The sequence below is a fragment of the Strigops habroptila genome, chromosome 13 (assembly GCF_004027225.2).
Source record: "Strigops habroptila isolate Jane chromosome 13, bStrHab1.2.pri, whole genome shotgun sequence".
In the NCBI taxonomy this organism is placed as follows: Eukaryota; Metazoa; Chordata; class Aves; order Psittaciformes; family Psittacidae; genus Strigops; species Strigops habroptila.
Genome location: NC_044289.2, coordinates 9175843 through 9195474, shown reverse-complemented (window position 1 = coordinate 9195474; position 19632 = coordinate 9175843). Strand labels below are relative to the sequence as shown.

The window sequence follows — 19632 nt, the reverse complement described above, 5'->3', positions numbered from 1 at the left end:
CACAGAATTCAGACTGCTATTTAGGTTGGCAAAAAAACCAATGTCTTCTGCCAAACTGGCCAAGAAAGCTGTTCTGCAACAGGCCCAAGGTCATTCATGGCATAATCTATAAAGGAGCTGAAGGAACTTTTGTTAGAGCCCAGAAGACTAGTGGTCTATTTATATTTCTAAATATACATTTAGAAGTGGAAGACTGATCCACACTTGGATTTCTCACAAAGCAGGTCTAGATTGAAAGCTTTCCTCTCAGGGAAGTTTGGGCAAATCAGCTGGATCTGTTTAGTTATTCTTAAACCAAATAAAAAAAGCAGCTGTTGAGTGCTCTGCCTTTGAAAAATAAAAACACCCTGAGTTATGACCACACAACTTCTCTTTTCTGTAAGCAACTTCAGCAAACAGGCTGTCAAAGCGGAGCCTGCCAGTTCTGCCCAGAGCTGCTCTGGAGAATCCGCTTGGTAGGATACCAACTCATTTCACCAAACTTCAACACAGCAGAGACGCAGAGACAGAGTTCTCATACACTGAAACATTCCAAGTGGGGATTAACTCCCAAAGAAAATGTGTCACCACTAACCCTGTTCCCAGCTCAGCTGTTGCCAGCTCTAAAAGCTGGGTGATGGTTGTCCCAAATGCCACAGAAGTGCTCATCTCACCAAGCAAAAGCTGCGCTCTGAGCTGTGAGCTACTGCAACAACCAAGGGGCAACACAATTGGGATTGTATCTTTCTAGAAAAAGATATATTTAGTCACAAAAATAATTTGTTTTGAAGATTTAAGCCATTATCTGAGAAACTGTGCAACATCACAGAACAGGAAGGGGTTTTTCCTCATACAGTCCTTTAGTAAGAACAACTTCTGTGCAGAACTATTTATGCAAGATATTGACAGTAAGGAAAGTCAAACAAGTAGATTCCGCAAAAGTAGATGAAGTGAATTGATCTGTTAGATGCCATTTGTGTGGGTTAACAAGAAAAGAGTAAAAGCAATTTCTTCCAGACTCTACTATGAACATGCCATCTCAGTATAGCACTTCCTGTATTAGGGCAAAGCCAGATTTTAGATGCAGTTCAATAAAGAAAGTATGTCTCCTTCACTGCACAGGTAAAGCTGAAGACGTTAAGTCAGGGGAAAGTGGACTTCCTTTACAAGAGTGCCTCTGCAAGGAGAGCGTTCTGTCTGCAGTCCTTTAAGCTCTGAAAACGTGTATAGAGCTTTTGATCACTTTACATCTAGATTAAAGCCAATGCAAGCTTTGGTGATGTGTGCTTGTTGAAGGCTGAGTGATGACCAATAAAAGCAGACTTTGCTGGGCATGTACGAGAGCCTGTATATCCTCTTATGCCCCTCTTCTTCCTTCCCCAAGGGCTGTCATTTTAAGAGCTACTTTTACTTAAAAAAACCCAAACACACTGCAACTTGCACCATCCCCACTCCCTGCAGCTTGCAATAACTCTGCCATGAATATCTCTGCTTTCTGATTCAAGGGGGAATACATACATAACTTGGCATGAGTAAGAGGAAGTTTCATAGGGCATATAATGCAAGATCACAGCAAGCTTCTGGAATGAGGTTTTGTTACCCAACTAATTAGTGGCTCAGCTTCTCAAATCAGAACCAGAAGCCTCAAAAGTCTCAGAGCAGCTGCAGCACCTCACCAAAACACATACTGATGCCCAGTGTTAGATCTCGGGAGGAAAAGGTGTCATAAACAACGGGTGCAGGCAGAACTCTGCTGTGTGAGTTTCTCATCAACTTAGAGCCGTGCGTATGTTTGAAAGTCATTTTCAGACGCTGCTGCCAAGACTCATTTTTCAGCCCAATTGCAAGTACAAGTCAATAGTAAATTTCAAGAACCACAGCACGCACAAAAGACCTTCAGAAAATAGTCTGTTGATCAACAAAGCTTTTCTTTCCCCAGCCCCAGAAATGCAACCTCTAAACTGTTTCATCAACACCTGAACAGCAATTGCAACAGAAAAACTCCGTGGCGTTTCTCCTGTTGGTGGATTAAAAGACCGTGATAAGGGTTAAGTCAAACGACGCTTCCGAAGGTAATGAAGAGTAGAAACAGGGTGTTAAAAACCAAGTCTGATTATAAAATAATTTGGTTACTCTACCCTGAGGGCAGGCAAACTTTTCTCTTACCGAAAGATCTGTTTGGGCATATTTGGCAGATCACACATTCAACATACACAAGCTTTGTTATTTTTTGGTAATTCTTAAAAACCAAGAAACCAGCACAGCCAGAGAATCAGAGTTGTGTAAGGCCGAGTCATAGGTGCAGCTGGTCTGCCAGGCACAGCTCCCTGCCCTTCCTCATCTGAACATTGTTAGGCTTCTGCTTCTCCCGGATCTACAAGCCTAGATCCACAAGTCATCACAAAGCGGCCTTTCAAGAAGGTCCTTATCACATAGGTGTGTTCAAATGCTTCTTTGCCATGTTGGATTGGAATGAACTGAGGACTACATTAAGCCATGTACAAGTGAAGAGTTCCTGTTTAATTGGGCACTTCACTAAGATGGCTAGATTTAACTCAAACAAGAGTAAATGGAAACAGGTTAAGAAGTTTTGACTTGCTGCAGACAAGACTCACACTATGGACTGACAGTCCCATAAAGCAGAAATAAACAGCACTACCTCAAAAAACTATGGTGCTGTGTCTACAGCAAGGAAGAAGTTCCAGTGCAGCATCCACAAAAGTGAGAATTTGCTTTTAATAATATCAGTAATCCACTACAAAAGTTGATTTACAGGTTCCAATTATAAAGCAATTTAACACATCACAGGCACCATGAAAATATTCAGCTATTTTAAACGTGCATCTGTAACCAAGCTTCCCTGTAGTGCACAAACAGGCCTTATATTGATAACTGTAATAATCACAGTGCAAATATAAAGGTGCTAAGTCTTGGGGAAAGCTTCATTTTTAACATATTGTGGCCTGGTAATAGTGATTGTCCTAAAATTGCAACTATATATTTTTTCACTGTGCCTACAAGCTGCTATTTTCAGTTAAATTTCATCATCTTTAAAACTACTGTTCATGTTTTATAGGTGTACATACATTGCTTGGAGCTAGACTTGAATGCTCATTCTGTAGAGTAGTAAGCTAAATAAAAGCCTGTTATCAGTTCACATGGCTAGCCACGGCTCTGGCAACATCAACACACAGAACTGAAGGGTCACAGACATAGCTCCTGGCCCTTTCCCCCACCCCTTCCTGAGGACTGGTGCCACAGAGTCAGAGATCAAGCACAGGAGGTGGGGTTGCTGTGAGGAAGCACAGGGCTATCTATCCTGCACCTGCTCTGCAAACAGAAAGAGGACTATGATGCGGAATGGTGCTAGGTGCCATACTCAGGAGCCTTTGTTTCAACTGTTTAGCTCCGGCTTTATCTGAAGCTGTACTTACTTCCAGAGGACTTCCAGCTGTAGCTTGATGGTTCCCAGTTCAGTTATGTCCACAATGATTGCCTGAGGCTTGGTTGTAAAGAAGTTTATGCTGTCACATGTCACGACACCAACTAGAATAGTGGCCAGTCCTCGCAGCTCTGTCACCTGCACGGACACATCCATTTTCATCTTACCAGACAATCCTCAATCACGTACATGGAAAGAACAACACTCCCAGCTCAGATCTGCTCCGAGGCGCACAACAAACTTATAACCTCAATACTCAAATTTGGGCTCCTAAACTGTTGAAAGCCAATATCTCCACAAGGAATATTTTGTAGATGGCTGGCAAAGAGGAGAGAAGTTCTACAAGTTGAGGAGACAGAGCTGTACAGCAAGTCTGACAACAGAATTTGGTAGACTATGATTTAAGAAAAATTAAATCTGAAGTTTGGAAATTCTAGCTGTGGTATACATACAAGTAATTGTTATTAGTACAGTCTAGCTTGTCTACATATTGTAACAACACTGTCATAAAAGTCTGTATTACAGAGAAGTATACTATCCTACCTACACTAGGCTATGTCAGCTCTCAGTTGCCTAAAGGATCTGCATCCACTGTGACTTTTCTAGTCGTCCTGAGCTCAGCTGTGAACCAAAATCAGAACTGTGTCAGTTCTTTCCTCTAGCTCTGCAGCTGACTCCGAGTTTGTTATCAATGCATTTGCAAACCTGCATTTTCCCCAGGCTGGCACTTTGCTTCTTCAGCTACTTAAAAAGACAAATTTAATCAAACACTTGCTTAGTCCCACACACTTCCAATGCAGATCAAATTGTCCTAGAAGCACAAAAATCAGACTCAGCACAGAGTTTTAGAGTAAGTGCCTGAAGTCCACTTCAGGAATTAGTTACATGCCTATATCTCCTTTAAGATTGAGCAGAATTATGTTGCCAGCCTCCTCTTGGAACACTCTTTGGCACTTCTCAATTTTATTTTTTAATTTGAACCCTGCTATGTATTTGTACTGGGCAGAGATGATTAAGTACAAAGTGGAAAGAGCAGGAGGGTGTGGAGAACATTAGTCAGCTTAAGAAAGTCTTTTCATAAGCTGACAAAAAGAATAAAGCTATCATTGTCACACAAAGTAATACAAGGTTTTACAGCTATTATGGGAAAACAGGGATCTGAATTAGCCTCTCACCTGATCTTCATTGTGCAGTGGCAGCAAAAAAATGCATAAGTACATTTCCAAAGGCTGTGAGGGCAAGATGCCAAAGAGTCTCTCCTATGTAACCCAGTTTTGCTGCCAGATTGGAGGGGAACATTGCAATAGCTGCTTTAACACAGCTGCCAAAACTTGAAACGCTGCACTGGCACAGTTTCCTAGCAGAATAGGATCCAGCAGAGCCTTCGATCGCAGCTCCTTTTGGGTTGACAGGAGTCATGTTGCAGTGTCCAGCCCACAAGAGATTGCCAGACTACAGTGGCAACGCTGTTCAAGGATTAACTCCACCTGCTAGGTAAGCGCCAGAACCAATGCCAAGGGCAGCTGCACAAGGGTCTATGAAAACTACCTACTTCCCTCAAGGGGTACAATGTGTCACCTACATATCACAGGCCACTGGCACTGGGCCCTTACTGTTGAGGATATGACTTTTCTGAGGCACTTTAGGAAAAAAAGCATCAGAACTCTAAGAGATATCAAATACAGACTGTTTGTACCAGTATATAACTGCCATTGGTTCTTCACAGACACGGAGCATCTCTGGAGTAACATACAACAAAAGAATCTGCACTGCCCCCAGATAAAGGGACATTTGAACTACAGAGTCAAAACATGCACACATGCAATGATGTTTTCCATATCCGCAACTCTCTCTTTCAATAGAGAACAGAACCCCCAGGTAGTTAATATTCCACATGGGTCATTAAATAATACCTACATACACATCTTTTTGTCTCCACATCTAGACTTCACGCTAGAAAATCCCAGATACTGATCTAGGACATAAAAACAAACAAACCATACACAACAAACATACACAACCAACCACATATACCAAACTCCACAACACAGGAAAGCAGATGCACCAATCCAGTTACAAGTGCCAAGAAAAACAGAAGAAGATGTCTGTTCAGTAGGCAGAACATTGCTTAACTGCCATTTTACCTGGCTAGGAAAAGAAAACTACTTGGGAGTTTTGAAAAGTGCTTGGCAGCCTAACGGGTAAGTTGTATGGCAGAAGACCTGTTAACCCACTGATTCCAATCCAACCATTATACACCACACCTTGATTTCAAACTTCTCATGGAGATTGGGTATAAAAATCTTTTCTTCCTCATCCCATGTCTGGCTGTCATCAGTCTCAATCTTGCCTTTCAACCTCCATTTTTGGCGCCCCAGGCGCACAAACACCTAGAAACCACCAAAGAAAAAAAGGATGTTGGGTCAACATATTCCAGACTGTTCCCTTCAGTCCATAGGCCTCACATTATTCCAGTACTGCAGAAGTGAAGGCATTCCTTTGATCACTATACATTTAGGAACTTGGATAAAGCTAGAAAATTGGACGTAGAAATTCAGGTTGCAGGTTTTAACATCTTAACTCAGTACCAAATGACATGTCCCACCCATTCTAGAGTAACTGCAAAGCTGTGTTGCATAGTAAGTGTAGGGGTGCTGAAATACCATGCACACTGGAATTCATTTGGAACTATTAGAAGTAGGAAAGCAACTGAGTAAGATCCTAGGATGCATTCACATCATGCCAAGGGCAACCTTCCAAGAAACAGACAGCAACTGTTACTTGATTCCAGGGCAACTTTGAAGACAAAGACCTGACAGGTTGGCTTAGATAGACAATCACTGCAGTCTTTTAAACCCTCTCATAACGCTTGAATCACATCTTTCCCTCTTCAGTCTCAGGGAGCAGAGTAATTAGTGACACTGCTAAAGTTTTATCACAATCTGCTTCCTGCCCGCTTTATACATGTTGCCCCTTTGCTCTCCTGTTCCTCCACTGCAAAGTCACAGCAGTAAAATAAAGGACAAAATGAATTGCTGTATACTGCACCTCATACTGGTCCCCCGGGCAGAGACGTGCAAAGCCCACCAACCCTGAAAAGAGAAGGAAGACTCTTAATACTTGTAGAGTTTTACAATGTCCCCCAAAGCCTTAGCTTGCGATAAATAAAGCAACTATCTGGCTAACACCCCCTTGTCCTTAACTCTGTGCAGAAGCTATGCCACTGGCCCAAAATACTCTTAAAAGGGCAAACATTACTTGAGTTAAGGAAAGAAAGCTTGTCAGCTTTTGTACTCAAGTACAGATACCACTGCAGATCTGGTTTATAGCACGAAAGCAAACAGAAATGTTCCAAAGTTCTGTTAAGGGTCTCATCCAGAAAGCCAGTGGAAGCAACTGCCACTGAGTAAACGTACTCTCAGTGGATCAGATTGTTACGTAGGAAACCCCAAATCAACTGATGAGTCTTGAAAGAAACAAGAATGAACATACCTTTCATCTTCAAGTGAAACTCTCCCAAATGGACCTCCAATGCCCCTTCTATAAAGCACATATCCTAGAAAAAGAATGAACAGTCACTATGACTGAAAAGCAGCACAAAGTAGCTACCTTCCCATAATGGCTATTTTCTTTAAAGAACTTTTTTTCTTAAAGGACACGCAGTAACATCTTCACTACAGGAGGCTGATACAGAGTCCATTCATACTACTTTTAAGATAGAAAATTGTAATGCTGCTCCACAGAAGAATGTAACTACTTAAGCAGTTCACTGTCAGTTACTTTCCACTACATGTTTTGTAAAAATAGCATAGCTTATTCATGATTCATTTCTCATCCCATTACTTCCCGTGGAAGTCACAATGGACCCCAGTATTCAAGCAGAAATTCAAAGGATTTTTTCACTTGTCTTTGCTAATGCATGAAGCCAAACTGAGCTGGGGCAAAAAAGAGAGGCATAGAATTCAAGAGCTTTCCTGTAAGGTATTTATTTACCTCACAAGCTTCAGTTCACATTATGTACCTGTAATTCATTTACAGGTTAAGTTTTCAACCTGCACCATTAAAAAGAAAGCCAGCATTAAGTCCTAGTGCACTTTTTGCTAATGAACAGTCAGTTCTTCATTACATGTGTATAGTATTCCTTACCTCTGTGCACTCTTGGAAGTTCTTGTAAAGCTCCACTAGACTCTCTCTGGAGGCTTTGGTGGAAGGAGACAAGGAAAAGGCATGTTTCATATTCGCAGCCCCATCTCGTAGCCTGCACTGGATACAGTAAGCTTCATAAAGTTCTTCTACCTGTAAGATTTGGAGGGTAAGAACGAACAAGAATTACCCCAGCATAGTTATAATAAGTTTTGGAAAGGAACATCAGCAGTCTTTCCTGGCAAAAAATCCACCCAAATCCCACTATCATAATATTGCACAATGCTGCAGCTCCTGCATTTTACAGACTGATTAGAGTGCTAGGGTTTGTAGATGTTCCTGCACAAAAGCGTGGGACATTGAGAAACAACTAGCTCTGCTGTTATCAGACTAGAAGACAAGGAGTAGACTAACAATTCATTCAGGGAAAAATTGCTTGGAGAGCAGGAAACTAATTCTGTCAATACAGATTAAAACACCTACAGCTACGTCAGTGAAGAGATTTCATTCCTTCAGAAGCAGAGGGCAAACAGCAGACATTCCCTCTACAGAACTGCCCATTTGGCCTCTTGTGAGGAGAACATGCAAGTCTCCTCACAGCAGCATTTTCTGAATAAACTGGCAGGGTATACAAACTGGTTTCACAGGCAAACTCAGGCTGGGTTGCACCCAACATTCAGCCTGAATAGAACCATTCAAGAAAATAAATAAATAAACCTCCCCTCCTCCTGTAAAAGGAGTGGTTACAGCTTTCAGAAAGTCCCAGCATTATTCCCCTTCAGGTGAATTAAAATATTTTCTCTTTAGATGGTTTGCTTATGTAGCAGTGTAAGATATAAACCTCCTTACCTTGCTTATGTGAAACTCCAGTTTTCTGATGTACCTCTCCACCGAGCGGATTTGCTTTTGAAGAGGGGAGAGAGAGGGGGGTCTTGAGAAATTATTTCCTAAACATGCCTTTAAGTAACACAGCAGACACATCATCCATTTTTCTCTGTTTGCAACATTTCATCTCATCCTCAATAGTCTTACCTTATCCAGGTCATAGTAGAAAGCCTGAAAGGGAAATAGCAGAGGCTGAAGAGGAGAGCATGTATATTTGTACATATTAACGATACATTCATATTGACAACAAGACTCACAAGGCACATCTGAAGTTACACTAAATTACGATGTATTGTTTACTACAGGGAGACAGACCAACATTTTTAGAAGTAGCTCCATTTTCTGTGCATGGTTGGTTGGTTTCTTTTTACAGATGCTTTAAATGAGACAGTAAGAGTCTGGCCACCAGCTAGAACAAGGACTTGGACATTGGTGATGGCACATGGGAGTTTTTGATTTTTGATTTTTTTAATTCTAGTTATTATTTCCCAAAGGAAAAGCAAAGTTGGATGTGTGAGTTGTCTTCTCATTGCAACTGTTGCTGAAGGTACTTTCAGGTTGTTGTGAACACAAGAGAATGAAGGACACATTCACCAGCAATGGAAAACAAAGCCTGATCTTTATCACCATTTCTGTCCATAGTCAGTTCCTGGAGTCCCAGGTGTGAGAGAACATCTATTTTTGTGACTTTATTTTTAACATCATTTAAAAATTTAACATTAAAAGCATCTTACCAATCTGGAGTTCCTTTTTGTATCTTTGTGTCGACCAGAGAGATAATCCAATTCAGCCTGATGTGCTTCCAAGTATTCACTGGAGGGGAATAAAACCCAGTATTACATTCTTCTTCTGGTGCATTCATTATAGCATCTCCCCAAGGAATTTTTCAGCAGAATGTTAAAGCAACTTCCTTTGTTAGAAACTTCTCTTGATTTACTCTCTAGAGATATGAATGGCTATATAAAGGGACATGGCTCAACAGACAAGAAAGGACAAGTATTTGTCTATGGAAATCACCATAAATGCAAAGTCACTCCTCAAGGAGTATCTGTACACAATGAGTGCCAGAAGATGCTGATTACTTGTTACCTAACATTAGGAATCTCCCTCAATCCCTTTTACTCCTCCAAGCTGTGGGATGCTACAGCTTGGCCACCAACTCCATCTTACAAAGTCAAAGAATTGCAACAGGAAACACTTGCACTCCAAAACCAAGCTCACAGAAGTACTCCATGTGTAAGGCAGGACACATGCCATTCAGTGTTTTAGCAAACAGAGCTTAATAGCACCTTTTAGTACATGAGACAATTTCTTAATGTAGCCATTACATTTTCCAGAATTAGCACTATTTTGCAAGGTGTGAAGCACCTGCTGCCAGTTGGCTTCTGGAGTTGCTTGCAAGCAAGGATTGTCCCTTAGGAATTCACACAGGGACTTAACCTATTTCTGCTGAGACCATCTTCTTCCAACTTTGCTTTTAATACAGAGCACACTTGGGTAACTTTTTCCTCTTGAGCTTAAAAGGGAAAAAGAGTCACCTGGTAAATACTACATTATAAGACACAGTCTCTGAGCAGTCAAAATAACTTCGTTTTAGACAACTGCACTTCTTTACATTTGCTTTGATGCATTTAATTTTCTTACTGTTTAAAACCAACTCCCCAAGACATCCAGTGGCTCCAGCATTGAATGGTCTGCTCTTTACACTTGCTTGTTAACAGCTCAGTGCAGAAGTAGCTAAGGCTGGTAGCAGAACAGAATTCACTTACCTTTTAGAAGAGCTTCATCACTTTTAGATTTAAGTATGTTAGAATTGCCAGCTTGATTAAATGGTACCCAGATGGTTAACAGAAGAGTTATTTTCTATAGCTAGAAACAGGCACGTAAAACATGCTCTGTACTAAAAATTCAAGTCACTCCAGCACCAAGTGGACTTAGTCTGCATCTACTTAAAATTTGGACTTTGCATTGCTATTTGATACAGTTGTTTTCTGTAGGTTAGTCAATTAGCTAGCTCCTAAGTTTTGGCAGGAATCTGACCATGTGGCATTCACTGCAGAACTGGGAACAAATTCTGATTCACTTTATGGTTTCTCCTCCCTAAGCTCTGATAAATTCTAAACTCTGCAAAATCATTTGGTTTCGTTATTTGATTTAAATGTAAATCCACTAATAAGACATTGACTGATATTTTTAGGGCTAAGACTTTATAGCCTTTTATCAGAATAAAAATGTGACACATCTGAGTTTACAATCTATTATTACAGCCTATTTTATATTCTTTCTTTAAGAAAACAAACTATGATGAGAATTAATACAGTAGCAAACTTCTGAGGATAGCAGTAACATACACAAAGGAACTGTTAGTAGGATGCCAGCAGAAACAGCTACAGGTTTTACAAATCCAAGGAGAAGTATTTTACCTCCCCGCAGGAACTTCAGAGTGTAAATGACGTTCTTATGATATTAGACAAGATCCATCAACTGTAACGATGTAAAATGTATATTTTTATATAATAAGATCTGAGGACTCAGTTAAAAGTTGATGAGTTTCCACCACTGATGGAGGCAAACAGCACTTACTACCACTTCCTTTCTGGTCTATAATACCAAGAGAGCAAGATCCACATTTTAGTTGCCATTTCAGCATTGAACAACATCAGCATTTCCATGAGGTAACTGACAGCTTCCCCAAAGCCAAAATACCCTAAATTCAGACTGCCAGCCCATCCTTTGAACTCTGTGTCTGCTGCATGCATCCCACTTCTGCCAGATGGGAGACAATGGACAAAATTGGTCTTTAGCCTTTTCACTGAAGTCTGTACTGATGCAACATTGGCTGCGCAGTCAACCATAAAAAACAGTGCTACATTTAAAGCAAGATAATGTTATTTACATTGCCATAAGAAGATGGAGTTGTACTATAGCTGCTTCACCACCTCAAGTCAGCTGAAGTTTTCAGGTGGATGTGCTTAGACTTTTCCCTTACAACAAGCCACACAGAGATGAAAGAACTTCTGAACTCTAAAGCTGAAGTCTATTAAAATAAAAACAACCCAAACCAACCAAACAAAAAAAACCCAACCCACAAGAATATCTAGCTCTAATTAGCACACGGAGAATAGCAACAGTTTATGAACCAGCCTCCCCACTGTGTTCTCGCAGGACACACCCTCACTTTCAGACTTGGTTTTAAGTCAGCTTTTTGAGTCAAAGCAACTCCGCGCAGTTCCCTCTCCAACAGCATTGTGCCAATCACTCCCCAGATCTGGCACTCCCACCCCTATCCAAGTCTCTCCTTGATCTGCAGACTTCCCGCCTGCCACCCCGCATGCTCTGAAAGCCTCCCTTCCTCAAGGGAGAGCTCAGCTGCTCCCAAGAGATGGGGAGTCTTCCCACAGAGTTTGATCTGTCACTGACTTTTCAGAGAAGTGTAACAAACTAGGAACAAACAAAAACATCAGAGCACTTTTGTTTGCAAGCAGACTGTCTGAGAGTGAATGAAACTTGTTTTACAAGGTCCCAAGCCAGTGTCTGGGAAAGTCATTACATTTGTTTAGAGATGGAGACAGAGAACTGTGATAAACAGACTTAAGCAGCATGACTGGGTAAGGCAAGTTACAATATTTGAAAAGTCCTTACTTAAGTCCTTTCTTCAAAGCTTCAAAAATTTTCTTCACCTGCAGTGGCTTTGGATCCCAGATGACTGCCCCTTTCTGCAGGGAGTTATAAGCCTTGGGGGATTTCAGTGACATTCTTGATCTCACTGAACTTCTGCCGAGAGACTTTCTGTAGGAAGAGAAAAAAAAAGATATGGGAAAGATGCAAACTCCATTACCTGGGAGAAGAGACGTCTGTCCCACAAGGCTTCCAGGCTACAAGTTGTATGTCCAGTCCCATCTACCTTTACTCAAAAGAACAAAGTTCTTGGACACACCAAGAAACCTTTCACAGATACATTAGAAAGTTAAAGCCCAGCGCCAAATATGTAGTGCAGAAAAGCTGGAAGCTTTCTGTGGCTTCAATAATAATCATTTCAACAAGAAACATCTCCTTCTCCAAGCTTGATGCAGACTCCGAGAGCCTACTGGTTCTCTTTTATCCTTTTTAAATAGTCATGCATATTCCTATTTCTTCAGTAAGGAGGAGGGGAACAGAGCAAACAAAAGAAAAGCTCATTTTTATAATGGTTAATAACAAGTTAATGTTCATACTGATAGCAGTCGTCTTAACAGACACTCATGGAAGCTAGCTAAGACTCTGTTTCTGCATGCACATTCACACCAGCTGTTAGGTCAGCTATAGAACTAGTCGAGTAAGCCATGCTGCAGGACAAGGACATTCCCATTCTGCACCTCTCAAGTGCAGAGATCTACAAATCAGGAAAACAAAGGCAATAAACTTTTGATCTGCTCAAGATCTAACTGATAAAGCTAACATAAAAAGCCTTTAGAAATAGCTATTTCTTTGCCTGTATTCACCATCCATTTAAATAATGGCTTAGAGCCCTACCACATTTTAGGAAAGCAAGCTACCATGCCCAGACTGCATACAAGAGACAATTATCAAGGTGTTTTTTCAGTGTGTAACACCTCACTTCCTTTTAAAACTGCAAAACCAAAACTAAATATTGTTTCTAACAGAAGTCCCATGCACAGGATTTTCTGTACTAACCTAAAGAGTTAAAACACCCCAAGCCATTAGATCTATATATCTACAACATTTAAACCAGAAAACAAGTTCTCTGCAAATAGTTCTTTCATATTGTCAGATTCCTGCCTGGCTTACCTCTATATATACACTCCTTTAAGGCTTAGCTATTTTTATTTAGTTTTGTTAATACTCTCTGGAAGTCAAGCCTCTAAAATAACATTACCTAAAGAAGCTTCCCATTCCTCCAAGCCAAGCCAACTGGTTGCTCTTAGAGAAGCTTTCCACCTTCTCTACAATCCTCACCCTAAATTCAGCTCACCTGAAGAAATGATGAACTTCAACCAGCTTAATACTTTGCCACTGAGTGTTTTAAGTTCTAACCATGTGACGGAAGGCCTAAGGATATTGAGCTTGGTGATTAAATCCTAGGCCCAGCACACCTGAGAGCAATCCCCAGTCCTGTTACAGAAACCTTCATGTAACTACTTTCATTACCCTGGTGCTACGTTTCCACTTCACTCCATTTTTAACATATAATCTGCCAAAAAATCTGATAAAATTAGGGGTTGCCAAACATTATTGGACATTTAATATCTTCAGCCTGGTGATCATCTCAGTTTTTATGATGGCTGATGTAAAGCATTAATTAACGAAACCATTTGGAGCTCAGGTTACCTATAATGAGGAACATAGCTGTTAAGTTAGAAACCTACATTGTTTTCATTGAGTATTCCATGCAAAGCAAGAGGCTTTCAACAGGAATAACACTGGAAGGGACAGTCTAGCCAGTAACAGCAGTGAAAGAGTCTCCTAGAAGGATCATCACTTAAGATTCTTTCATGCAAAGAAAGAAATAGCATCCAGTTCCATGCTTTAGATGAGTATGCTATTTAGCAAGATATCATATGGAAGATATAATTTTTAAGATTATATATAAGATAATGTCTTTTGACATTAAAAAGCCCAAATTACTCCTGGGTTTTGTTTATTTTTGGAAAGGAAAGGATTTTTATATTTACCTTCAGAGTTTTGGACAGCAAATCTTAAATTCAGGAAATCATTTCCTTCAGTTGAAAGTATAGCACCTAAGCACGGATAGGTTGGGATTTAAAACTTACTGTTTTCCTCAGTACCTCCTACTGGCTGATGTAGCCCATACACACTCAGTGCACTGATGTTAAGAATCCCATTTTCATACATTTCCCAGAAAAGTGAAGTGGCTGACAAAGGCCTTTAGGGACAGTAGCTAAAAGTTAGATGCTATGTTGCTGCTCTGCCTTGTGAACTTCATAATTTAAGTATCAGATTTCCCACTTTATAGATAACAGTAATAACATTTGCTTCCTCTAGAGACCATTATAAAGAAAAATGAAATAGTGTGTCTGACTAAGAGCCTCAAAAGGAAATTGCTAAAGAAATACAAAAGTATATTTAGCATCTGCTTAAAAATCATCTCCATGTGGACCTGATTTGTGTGTCATCCTTTGGACAGATCTTGCATAGGGCCCCTGCAATCTCCTGCTGTGTTTTGCAATAGTGCCTGAAGGAGAGATAAGTTAGGAAAGGGTGATTAAAAAATTTCTTCATGATGCTGGGAAAGGCTCTTGGGTGTTCACTGGGCTGTGACTGAGCATTTAGTACACAAATTTTCCTTATTGTGGTGATTCCTGAACAAAACTGTCTGTCTAAACACTGAAATAATGAAAAAAGCAACATCACAAATCAAAATGTGCAGAGAGGCATTTTGCAGCTAAAAGCAACAGAATAATCTTAAGGGATATATGAACTCTTCTGTTTGGAGCATTCTTACCCTGCTGGACTGTGCCTTTGTTGGAGAAACAGCTGTTCAACAGTTTTCCTGGTAAATCCTTTCCCTGCTAGAACTCCCACTATGGACTTCAGCTCAAGTCTGTTTCTATAATTTAATGTCAGTGTTTTTCTCAAGATCTTAGTGATTGGTGTGGTTTAGATGTCCAACCTCTGCTGGGTGTAATATTATCTTTCAGCTTCCACAATAAATTCATTTATTCAAATGTGAAGACTTCTTGATTGCATCACAATCATGCTGGAATTGCATTTTTGCCCATGCTTTACCATGCTACGTTTAGCTGAAAGCTTAATTCGGTCCTTTGGTTCTTTGAAAAGACATTTTATGGCATGAGTCAGGTATTTTACTGGCACACAATAGGATTTTTTCGAGCACAATACTTCTAGAAGCACACTTTCCAATACTTCTATATGATACTGCTAAATGATTCATTTTGTTATTATTCTAGCATGCATTGGCAGTCAAAGATTATATTCATTTTCCATTTATATGTCATATCTTTTAAAAGCACTTGACAGGCTATAGAGGGATCAGAAAAAGAACAAGAGCACTTCTAGTGGAAAAGCTGCAGTTATCTGCATAGAGCAGTGCTGCACGACAAGTTATGATAAGCAAAAAGGGAAGAACAGTGCAGGATAGTTTAGCAATTACGAAGCTCGACTGAAGGCTGAAAGACTGGACTGCAACCTTGGCTATACTACAGACCTGTTACTGTCAGCAGCGAATTTGAAGTGGTCTTCCTCTCTTTTGTGGCATTGCCAGGAAGCAGCCCTTCCTCTCATGTAATGCTGCTCTGCTTAAATAACTCCAGGGAAACCTGAGTTGGATTCATTACATATTTTGCCAGGATTCACCATTAATATCCCCATCTTTGTGAAAGTCTATGAGATTTTTAATTACCATAACTATTCCCAAGGTTTTAGTCAAAAAGCATCAGTTACAACTAGGCTGCTAGCAGGAAGGGTCCCAGCCCTTCATTTTTCTAGAATAAATGGACACTATTAATAGTCTGATATGTAGCCTGTGAAACCAAGCCATCTCTGGAGTACAGTGTGTATAGTAGTAAGATAGTGAGGTGTGAAGTACAGCTATTTATCAGTGAGCCACGACAACACTCAATAGTTTTAAGATAAAAATGAAGGAACAACTTCTACACATAGATGCCTTAGGTTAAACAATACATTCACAGTCCCTAATGTCTGTTGCCCAGACGATCAGGTGCTTTACTTTTTGTGTTACTTACGCTAGTTTTCTGCTTTGCACAGTGCTGAAGCCAGTGAAGGAACAACTCCTGCTGATACCACCCCCATCACCAGGGGACACAAATGTGAGTTTGACCGACATGATTGCCAGTCAGTAACTCTGTCAGCTTCTGAAAGAAACAGAAAAACAGATGAGTCAAAACATTCTTGGCAGTCCAGCCTTGTGCTGCTGCAAGTGTTGAGCTGCATGGAAGTAGAAAGCCAGACCAACAGACAGTAGATTAAGTAGAAAAACAAGACCTGTCTGCTATACACGTTTCCTCTGTTGCCATCCACAATACAATTAATAAGGGACTGAATAGTCTAAAATGAAATCTCTTATGCCCTCTTCAATTTCTGATTGATTTTACAAACCCACTGTGTAAAAGCCAGATTAGCCTCAATTCACAGGCTCTCTACATTTCTGTAATTGTCCCACTGCTTAAGGAATTCAGGCCAACCACTATATTTCCAAATTATTACGGATGCCAGGACAATACTTAGGCTTCAGACTTAGTCAGGTCCAAAAAGCAGTTCCTTGCATCTGCGCAGACCCACACTGAAGTCAATGGTAGAATTGGCTGAGTGTGGTACTTAAGCCCAAGGCAGAAGTCTGGTTTCAACAGTAAATTTCAGGTTCATACTCCTCCTCTGGCAGGATTGCTCTTGGATTGCTCTCCTCTGTTTTCCATCAGTCAAAATCTTTCGCTTTCTGGAGAATTGTGTTCTCTGCCATATGTCTATAGAATCCAAGTTACAATATAAGTAACAGACATATCCTTCAAAGCAGCTGTAGAAAATCACCCAGACAGTTAATATACAGAAAAATTCCCTTCCTTCCCCCCTCAAGCTGGTGTAACGTAAACACCACAACTGAGTAAAACCAAGTAAAACAAAAAGCTGGAGTATCTATTTGTAGAGAGAAGCACAAACTCCAGTGAAGAGCTCTACATGATCCACGCAAAATGTCCTACATTACAGAATGTGCTCTGAGAAACAGTGAGCTCCTAATCTATCACAGTAGATACTGGAAAGAAAACCCGTACTCGGCCCCTGTGCCTGACATTATCCCATCAGTATGACTACATTTAGTCAGACTAGAAGCCCAGAAATGTCAAAATGTCAAGATAAGACTTTTCTCCCAGCTCTACCACTAACTTGGAGAGCAACCTAACTCAATACTCCTCCAGACTGCATATAAAGAACTGTATGGTTAAATACACCTCCCAAGAGGGGTGAGATTTGAGAGTGTTTTGCTAATTCTGGGCTAGTCTACAAGTACAGGGAATTACTGTAAGTGACTACGCTTTAGGTATCATTATCTACCAAAGCAGTACCAGAAGTTGTCATGGATTTCCACAAGCAGCAATCCTGCAGTGAGACCCGACTGTTTCAATAGTTCCCTGGGCTGAGGCCTAAGACTCCATTGTTCTACAGGCTGTGCCAACCTCACGAATCCATCTGCGAAAAACAGGCAAAATATTTGAGAGCAAGATGTAAAAATAGTAAATGTGAGCCAGCTACCTGCTTTGCAAGCTACCTAGTTGTCAAAAGAGGTGTTGGGCATGGCTAGGTATTTTGTATCTCAGTGCATCGAAATCCACATGACTCCATAGCTTCAGTAGTATCAATGGCAATCTTACATGGAAAAAATTAGGTGCATCTTAATCACCTTTTAAACAAACTGTACAGCACTTATGTTTTCTTGCTTTGAACGGATGTCTCCTCAAAACCCTTAATCAGAGACTGTACTTGCATCATATCGCAGCTGAAGTTTTGAAATGTTTTCCATTCTTTCCTCTAGTTTTCAGCTGCTTGTAAGCCTGTGAACAGTCACCCCATCAAAAGGATCATTAGACTGAAAAAAACATGCAACTTACTGAAAAATGTAATTGCGTAACAAGCTGTTAAAGGAAGAAATAAAGGGAATAGCCTCATGGTTATTGACCATATCCCTCATCAAGGCTAAGCCAGATTCCCAGGATCTATTCGTCAGTTCTTTAACCTGGGAAAGTAAGTTCATGAGTAAAAGGAAGAAAGTGCAGGAAAAGCTTTTCCAATTTTATAGGACTCCTAAAGCCTGCATAGCACAAGACTGAAAGCCTTTGAAGTGTGTAGGTATGGAACAAACAAAAAGAGGGGGACCCTTGACAGCCTCAGAAAGTGGAAAATGATGAGAAGACTCCTGAGGTAAAAATCTGTGGTACAGAGCTCTAGATGTGAAAAATTAGGTTGGAAATGTACAGACCCCCAAAACTCAGTTGGTGAAAGAAATAAATTTCTTCGATTGCCTAGACTTGATCCTGTTACACACATGTTTTTATAAATCAAATAGAATTCTTCAAGAAGATGTGCTGTTACAAATGAGAGGTGAACTGGACCACACTTGCACACAGCCACAAGCATTCAAAAATTCTCATGGGACATTTGTTGAACTGCACAATGCTCAGGCCTCAAGGCCACTGACCGTGTCATGTCCTGCTGTAGCTACTTCCAAAAGCAATTCATAAGCACATTTTCACATTTCCCTCTGGTAAGAATGAAGAGAATTTAAATAACGTTAGGAAAGCACCATTAAAGGGGTTATCTTTCTTTCTTTGAAATAACGGCGATGAAGTCAAATACCACTTGTATGTATTTTTTGTAGCAACCTAGAAATCTTACAGCTCACTTCACACTTCTGAGTAGAAGACCATAAGTAGGATGTCAAGACAACATTTTATTTGTAAGAAAGATTTATAAATGCAGTTGTTTAAACAGAGGGGTTTGCTAGCCAGAGTGTCTGTACAAAAGTGTTGAGCTATGTTACAACTGCTCCTGAGAAAAAGCATCTGGACACATCTCAAATTCAACTCTCCCTTTAGGCTAGAAATAAATCAGGTAAGGACCCCCGACAACACTGAGTTCAAATCTGTCTTCAAACCTGCAACCTCTGCTGTGCAGGGCAGTGTCTCCAAATCTCATAAATACAGGGATTATACCCAGAGGAGCAGAAGAACTTCCTCTCTTTTAATCTTCCCCAAAGCACAGTGTGAATATGGTAGCTAGCACGGCTGGCATCTATAGAGCGCAAAAATACCAGGCCAAACTGAAGGAGTCTATTGCTGGGGCAAAAGAAACACTGAACTACTGATAAAAACAAGAGGAGTCTTGAAAAAGTCTTATGAAGCTTGTGAGTCTCAAACAGAACTGCAAACTGCCAGGTACTAATCGACTCACATTTTAATACAAAGGATTTTGTAAGACTGAGACTTCAGGTCACAGAAATGTATTTCTAATACAAATCAAATGAGCATTTTTCTCAAATTAAAGGAGTATGTTTGTCCCCGTTTCAGTGATTTGCCATAGGAAACTATTAGCATTTAACCTGCAGTGTTACCAAGTATCCAGGCACGTAGAGCCAAACATTTGACCTTCTACGCAGCCATGAGCACGCTCAAACTGCATGTTCTGCTTTGTCT

The 19632-nt window shown here is 40.4% G+C and overlaps 1 protein-coding gene across 9 annotated transcripts in view; it reads right to left on the bottom strand.

Annotated features, from left to right (window-relative positions):
- RIPOR3 (RIPOR family member 3) overlaps positions 1–19632 on the bottom strand; it is a 51533-nt gene that overhangs the window by 14212 nt on the left and 17689 nt on the right. For 4 of the 9 annotated variants that reach the window (XM_030502881.1, XM_030502887.1, XM_030502890.1 and 1 more), the window contains exons 2-11: positions 16174–16302; positions 12092–12238; positions 9184–9262; positions 8597–8620; positions 8414–8467; positions 7568–7717; positions 6914–6977; positions 6470–6513; positions 5686–5811; positions 3414–3559 (exon numbers count right to left, since the gene is read on the bottom strand). In XM_030502881.1, coding sequence (XP_030358741.1) covers positions 3414–3559; positions 5686–5811; positions 6470–6513; positions 6914–6977; positions 7568–7717; positions 8414–8467; positions 8597–8620; positions 9184–9262; positions 12092–12238; positions 16174–16274 — 935 coding nt within the window. In that variant the 5' untranslated portion in view covers positions 16275–16302. The other 5 variants (XM_030502884.1, XM_030502883.1, XM_030502886.1 and 2 more) reach the window with 5 other exon arrangements.